This window comes from Asparagus officinalis, chromosome 2 (assembly GCF_001876935.1).
Source record: "Asparagus officinalis chromosome 2, Aspof.V1, whole genome shotgun sequence".
Taxonomy (NCBI): Eukaryota; Viridiplantae; Streptophyta; class Magnoliopsida; order Asparagales; family Asparagaceae; genus Asparagus; species Asparagus officinalis.
In genome coordinates this window covers 40,898,994-40,907,318 of record NC_033795.1, presented here as the reverse complement: position 1 = coordinate 40,907,318, position 8,325 = coordinate 40,898,994, and the positions used below count along the sequence as shown (strand labels likewise).

Sequence of the window (8,325 nt, the reverse complement as noted above, 5' to 3'; positions counted from 1 at the left end):
GTTATTTTAAATTGATGTTCTGTGAGTCAAATTTTGATTGATTTCACAAGATTCCAGATATTTTCACTTACAAGCGAGCAAATGGGGTGTCTCTTGAGGTCGAGAGGAGGGAATCCTTTGATCAAATTTGGCAAAGCTTGTCACATGCAACTTTAAGTCATTAACTTGAATCCAACTAATGCTACATACTTTGGAAGAAAATTTATGAAATATCCAACTAACTGTCAATTCAGTGGATTTGAACATGCTAACTACATGATATAGAAGCAGATATGGGTAGTAGTTGATTGTTGGTTATACAGGATAAGCCTCAGGATTAGAACATTGTATCACGTTATTGTCTATCAATAGTTATTTCGTCAGAACCCGTTCTTTTTCCTCTGACACCTCACCTAAGGGCACTAAGTAAGCTAGTTAATGTAGTCAAAAAGTTTGCATATACCTCCTCAGAATTCTAGTAACGTTGCCATGTTGCAGTCTAAATTAGTTGACTGTAAATATTGTTTATTACAAATTACTTTACTTGTTCTTTTGCTTATTATTTTATTTAATTGAGAGGATAATACAAAAGGAAAATTCTTTCATAGAAATCTTGCCTGTTTGCTATTTTTTTGAAAGCACTGCTATGTGAAATCCTCCAACGTATTTTTGACTTGGATGGTGCACTGCAGATCCCATGTCCTGATATGTGTATAAATGGAGACCCTAATGGAAACTGAAAGTAAACTGAGAATAGCCATTATTGAAAGAGGTCAAGAAAAGTGATGGTCAAAAGGGTTCAATATTTTTGCTTGGCGTGCTTCCAGAATAACTTAGGTTAGTGCTTTTTACAGCCCAATAGATATAGTTGTTATTGGAAGTGTTTAACTTAAAATCTAGCAATCTACTTTAGTGGCTACTTGCTAATACCATGAAAAAATGTTTTGTTTTCATTAGAACTCATCTGGAGGGCATTTTAAGTAGTAGAAGAGTCCTCATTAAAGAGCGTGGCTTGTGACATCTTTGGTATTGATTGTAGGTAGTGTTCATAACTTCGTATGTTGTCTCTAAACTCTCCTTACTAGTCATCTTAAATCAATATAAGGAATTAAGTGTATATATGTTGATCTGATCTTGGACTTTCTGGTGAGCCTTGAGCTTGTATTTTGCTAGTTGGCTCTGTGATGTCTTCAAATTCATCCATCATTTTTTGTTCTCCAAATTTATATATTTGCTTGTGCTTTGAGCATCATGATATTCTCTCTTTGAATTCATTTGCATCTCCATTCATCTGTGTGTCGTGGACTTAAAAATACCAAATACTTCCAAGTTCTAACTGCATAAACTACTGCATCATTGTATAAGAGGGTACTTTGGGCGTATTGTAGAAGTAATACATGACCCTCTTGATGTTCCTGAAAAGTAGAAAAATGTGTTTTTATCATGATCTATCATTTCTTATCATTCCATACTTATGAAACTTGGATAATTTCCTAAAGCATGTGTAATGTGCGTGGCAAAATCTTGTTACACTTAACCAAAGAGATAATGCCTCAAATCAATTTTTAATATTGTAAAAATGGTTTCTTAGCACCAAGAATCCCTTGAGCAAACAGTTAATGCATATAATATGATGTCCTTATACTGTATCCTACTGTCCTGCTTGTGTCTATTATGCACAAAGATTGTGTAACATACTGTAGAGAGTACCTCTATAGAAATTACAGTTTAATATATGCCTTGATCCTCAAAGATGGGAGCTTTCTTTACCCGCGTCAAGATTAGACCTCATTTGTTGTTTGCCATTCAATTTAGACCCTTCCTCTTTGGTGATTTCTTTGCAGTCAGGTTACCTTCTAACGCGGCTCATTTTTATCCTTTATATATGCTTCACGTGAACAGCATGTACCTAGAGTTTCTTTTTGGATTATAGCAGCATTTACAAATGAAAAGGGACAATAAAATGCTGGCCAGTGTTAAAGGAATACAGTGGACAATCCAGCGCTATCTCATATTTTGATAATTGGTCCTGTTAATTTCCACAGATATATGTTTTTTTAAGTTCTCTTTAAAGCTTACAGTATTTACCATCTGTAAAAAAACAAATGAGTGATTAATGCATAGAGCAATCAGCTTAACATCCTTCTATATCTCAAATTTGCTCGTTTGATGATTTAGTTTCCAGCAGTAGTACATATTTCATGCAGTACAAGCAGTCAGAACATCTAAATCACTGCAAATTGGCGAAAGCTACTACTAACATGGTAACTGGTATAACAAAACTATTTGATCTCAGAGAAGAAGGAAGAACAGATTTTGAGGGGGGTTCCGCTAATGGGTAAGAGATTTTTCACTTTCTTCGTTGTCATTTCTCAAGGAGAATTACTTCTCCATTTATAGGGGCTGAACCCACTAACTCCACCCCCAGATCCGCCCCTATGAGAGATTTTCTCTCAACAACCCTTCCACGTTTTCACGTTCCACAATTCTCTTTACTGAGAATCATTGATTTGGTCACCATGACCGAGTCAAGCTAACATCTCTCACTTGACCAAATTAACCAAGTGATATGCCTCCCACTATCCGTGAGATCAGATGTTTCTGCTTACCATTACTTCCACTATCCGTAGAGAGTAACTCTTATTTCATTATTCATGAAATTTTACTTGGACTTATTTATTCCTAAGTCCCATCAAACTTACGTGTTTGATAAAAAATTCTGCTGGTATTCTTTTTGTCAAAGGATCAGCAATCATATCTGTAGTAGGGATATAAGTCACTTTGACTTCTCCCTTTTCTACAATATCTCGAATATAGTGATATTGGATCTCAATATGTTTTCCTTTGGAGCTATTCCCGCCACTATTGATTAAGTTAATTGCTGCTTGATTATTACAATAAATATCAATAGGTCCTTCTAACAAATTGAGATCAATATCAATCAAAAACCGTCTTTTCCAGACAGCATGTGTAGTTGTCATACTGCAAGCTATATATTCAGCTTCTTGCGTATATCTAGCAACACACCCTTGTTTCTTGCTACTCCAAGAAACAGCTCCTCCAAAGATGAATAAGTGTCCCGAAGTGGATTTTCCATCATCTTTATTACCTCCAAAATCAGCATCGGAATAACCGAGGAGTTCAAGCGAATAGGCTTGATAAACTAATTTATGAGTCAATGTACCTCTGATATACTTCATAATCCTTTTAACAGCTTCCCAATATGCTGGTACTAGATTACTTTGATATCTACTGACTAGACTCACAACATAAGCTATATCAGGTCTGGTACACAACATTGCATACATCAAGCTTCCAATTGCTTGAGCATAAGGAACATCTAATGGTTTCTGCCATTCTCCAGAACTTTGCTCTTTACATAATCTCTTTCCCATAACCAAGGGAGTTGGCGTCGGATTAGAATTCTCCATTCCAAACCTTTTAAGAACTGATCTTAAATATTTTTCTTGGTTTAAACTTAGCATTCTAGACTTTCTATCTCGAATTATTTGAATTCCAAGAATATATGATGCATCTCCCATGTCTTTCATTTCAAACTTTTCGCTGAGATCTGTCTTGATTTTATTCAACATTTCTATGTCATTTCCAGCGAGCAATATATCATCCACATATAATGATAATATAGTAAACTTGCTCCCACTTTTCAAGACATATACACAATTATCTAATTTATTTTGAATAAAACCAAGTTTAGTAACTGCATCATAAAATTTGAGATACCATTGTCTAGAAGACTGTTTTAAACCATATAGAGATTTTATTAATTTGTAAACTTTATGTTCCTGTTCTTTCACCTGAAAACCTTCAGGTTGTTGCATGTATATTGTTTTCTTCAACTATCCGTTAAGGAATGCAGTTTTAACATCCATTTGGAATAACTCCAAATCAAAATATGCAACAATAGTCAAAATAATTCTAATGAATGTAAATTTAGTTATAGGAGAATACGTCTCCTGAAAATCTATTCCTGCCTTCTGGTTATAACATTTGGCAACTAACCGTGCTTTGAATTTATCAATAGATCCATCAACACGATATTCTTTTTGAACACCCATTTGCATCCTATGGCTTTTCTATTTTCTGGTAGATCACATAACTCCCATACCTTATTCTTTTCTATAAAATCAAGTTCTTCTCTCATAGATTCTAGCCATAAAGCTGATTCATGTGATTTCATCGCATCAGAAAAGATTAAGGGATCTTGTTCTTCTATATTTGTATCTACCGAGAAACAAGATGACTCACATGAATACAAATAGTAATCATCCATCCATGAATGTTGTGTTCTTGGCCTTTTGTTGTCTACAACCGGTTGATTAGGTACATTATTTTCCATAGGTATTTCATCATTTTCAAGTTTAGGTTCATTCACAATATCAGAGGCATTAGTGGGAACAACACTGTAATAAACATCATCTATTACAGTTAGAGGTTCTGTTTTCTCTTGAACTTGTTCCTCTTCCTCTAGATTCTCTAGAAATGTAGCATCTCTGCTTTCAATGACTCCTTTTTTTTATTATAGAACTTATAACCTTTTGACTTTTCTGAATACTCTATGAATCTACACTTTATTGTTTTAAAATCCAACTTATCTCTAAGTTGACATGGAATGAGAACATGGGCTATAGATCCCCACTTTCTGAGATGACTCAAATTAGGTTTCCTCCCATTCCATAATTCATGAGGTGTAGATACAACTGATTTGGTGAGAATTCTATTTAAAATATAGTTTACAGTTAACAATTCTTCTTCCCAAAATTTTTTAGAGAGACCAGAATGAGACAACATGCATTTAACTACATTTAATAATGTTCTGTTTTTTTTTTCAGCAACACCATTCTGTTGTGGCGTATATGGCATTGTCGTATGCCTTTTAATTCCATGCTGAATACAATAACTTTCAAATTCTTTAGAATTATATTCTCCACCTCTATCAGTTCTCAGAATTTTAATTTTCAATCCAAGTTGGTTTTCAACTTATGTCTTATATCTCTTAAAACAGTCAAAAGCTTCTAATTTTCTAGATATAAGATAGACGTGTGCAAACTTGGAATAATCATCTATAAAAGTAATAAAATATTCTTTATTACTATGAGTTTTGATACTTAGGGGACCACAAATATCCGAGTGTATCAACCCTAAAAGTTCATTGGCTCTTTGTCCACCAATAAAAGGTTTTTTAATCATTTTACCAGTTAAACAATGTTCACATGGTGACAATTGAACATTAGATAGTGTAGGAAGCAAGTTCATTCTGATAATTTCTTTTATTTTTAAAATACTAGTATGTCCTAATCTAGAATGCCACAATTCAGACTCAGAAATATAACAGGACAAGTAGTTCAAATTCAAAATTTCATTATCAGAATTATTACAAACTACTGGAAGAATGCATAATTCATGCTCGTGCACATATTTTTCCATAGCATACACTTTATTATTCTTGCCTATAGAAACCCTGTTATTATAGAACCTAACTTTCAGTCTTTTTTTCATCAAGTTGGGAATAGAGATCAGATTGCGCCGAATTTCTAGCGCATAGAACACATCTTTGAGGACAAGAATGCTATCCCCAAGATCCAATCTATATGAACCAATACCTTCTACATCAAGATAGGTATTATTTTCCATATAGATTCTCTGTTCTCCTTTCTTAAGCTCGGTGAATTCTATGACTCCTTTCTTGTCCTTTGCGATATGCCTAGTTGCACCGGAGTCGATCCACCAACCACTAATATCCGTCATCACAGCATTACATTCCGTCACACCGACGAATTCTCTTTTGCTAGTACCCCCTTGCTCTGGATGCTTATAGCCTCCCTTATTCTCATGCTTTTCACATTGTGGGCAATTGGGCTTGAAATGCCCGAACTTTCCACAATTGTAGCAGGCTCCGCGGGGTACTTTCTTTCTCTTGAACTGCTGCGATTTCGGTCCTCACGGTTGTGGTTTACTAGGACCAGAGTTTTTATAGCTTCCAGTATTATGCCTCTGGCGGACATAATTCAGCTCATGTTGCACCATATTTAGTTCTGGTTCCTTCCTACTCGCTATTAAGTCCTGTTCTATCGCTAAGTGCATATGAAGATCAGTGACAGACTTAATGGCAAGATTCATTCTTAATGTGGTGGCATCCACAGCAAGTGAAGGGGAAAGACTATTCAAAATGGTTGCTACTTGCATTCTTTCCTGGATTTCGGTCCCAGCAGTGGATAAGTCCTTAGCCATGAAAAACATTTTATTTATATGTTCTACGACATTGTCTCCCTCTTGCATACGACAAGAATTATACTTATGCAAGAGGAGTTGAATGTTAACTTCAGAAGCAGTGTCGTATTTTTCTTTTATTGCATTCCACATGTCCATGGAAGTTTTATAAGTTTCAAAAACTTTGATTAAATTATCTTCCATGAACATGAGCATAAGGCTTTTCGCCTTTTTGTCTTTCGACTTCCACTGCTCAAACCTTTTCTTTTCTTCAGGTGTTGATTTATCAGTAAGGGTTGGAATAACGGTTTCGATTACATCATCAATGTTGTCATGAATAAGAGCATATCCTATTTTTCTATGCCACATATCATAATTACTGTCATTAAATTTGTTAATTTTCCCTAGTTCTGATAGAACGAGTTTACTAGCCATTTGGTAGAACTAAAACTAAATTCAATTTTAAATATGTATAAGGTTGATATTTTGACAATTATACTAAAAAATATTAAAGTTAGATAAATTAAAAATTAAAATGAACCTGATTGTTCCGAGTTGATGAAAGAGACTCAAATTTGTGCGAGATTGTTACTCAGCGGAGTTGATTGGATCAACACTTGTCGAAGTTTTGTCGTCGTTTCTGACCGGATTTGGAGATGATCTGATGCTATCGTTAGATTCTACTGGATCAAGACAACTATAACTGGCTGATTTTTTTAATGGAAATGGCTGACTTTAACAAGTGAAAGAGAGTTGTTGAATGAACGTGGGCCTTGTGACTGGGCCTGATTTTGATTCAACGAATAAAGATGGAAATGTTTGGCTTTGATTCAAAAAAATAGATGGGCTTTGCTGGTTGTGGGGTATTGTGCCTGACTTTGTAACTCAGCTCTTGAGAAAACGAGTGCCCCACTCGTGCCCTACGGTCACTGTTAAAAAAATGATCTCGAGCTAGAAGCTAGGGTTGACGCCGTAAAATTGCAAGGGGCGGCTGATATCTCTCAATCACCGAGGATGGAGACGACTGCGTTGAGATCGACGCGGATTTGTCGTCGTCGTCGATCGTCGTCGTTGTCGATCGAAGCAGCAAGGGTTGTCGAGTTGTCGTCGTCGTCGTCAATCGATCGTCGCAGCAGAGTTGTCGAGGTGGCCGATTGGCGCAGAGCTCGAAGGGGGCGGCGATGAGATCGACGGTCTCTGATACCAGTATTTGATCTCAGAGAAGAAGGAAGAACAGATTTTGAGGGGGGTTCCGCTAATGGGTAAGAGGTTTTTTACTTTCTTCGTTGTCATTTCTCAAGGAGAATTACTCCTCCATTTATAGGGGCTGAACCCACTAACTCCACCCCCCAGATCCGCCCCAATGAGAGATTTTCTCTCAACAACCCTTCCACGTTTTCATGTTCCACAATTCTCTCTACTGAGAATTGTTGATTTGGTCACCATGACGGAGTCAAGCTAACAAAAACTAGATTGGCTTTCCCCTAGTTGCTGGCAACTTGGGAATCTATGACAAACCTTGGAAAGAGTTAATGACTGAACGATCAGGCAGAGAAGTTAAATTGTGTTAGTATACTACTTCAGCTCATCTTTTCTTTAAAACGACCACCCTTCATTGTTACACATCCATATGGATGTTACAATGTCCTGAAACTTTATGTCAACAGTCATGTTGTTTTCCTCAGAGATGCTCGTAGGTCGTTTAAGCATGAACACTGACACAGGGTTGCGAAAATCTTATTATGACTTGGGTGCTTCTGTCCAAGGTTCCAACACTTCATAGCCTTTTATGTTTCAGGTGAATCATTAAGCTTCAAGCCAGCTTAAGGTTTATTTCCAGATCTACTTGCAATTTACCTCCTAAGCTTTGATTCCATATTAGTTGCCTCACAATAAATTTGCTCCAAATATGCGAATAATAAGTTAATGGTTATCACGGGTTATCTTGTAAATTCCATGCAGTTAAAAGAAGGGATTGTTTGACTGTAATAGCGACTAAATGTTTATTACTCTGTTGCAGGTACAGATGATTTATGTGTGACAATGGATGGATCTGAGAGATCATACCAACTATTGGGAAGCTTTGCTGCTGGGCGACATTTATATGACTTTGATATT

At 36.1% G+C, this 8,325-nt stretch overlaps 1 protein-coding gene across 1 annotated transcript in view; it reads left to right on the top strand.

Moving 5' to 3' along the window:
* LOC109831101 overlaps positions 1–8,325 on the top strand; it is a 9,557-nt gene that overhangs the window by 931 nt on the left and 301 nt on the right. Inside the window, exon 4 of the mRNA XM_020398441.1 lies at positions 8,228–8,325. This exon is cut by the window's right edge and continues 301 nt beyond it. Coding sequence (XP_020254030.1) covers positions 8,228–8,325 — 98 coding nt within the window. The remainder of the gene's footprint in view (positions 1–8,227) is intronic.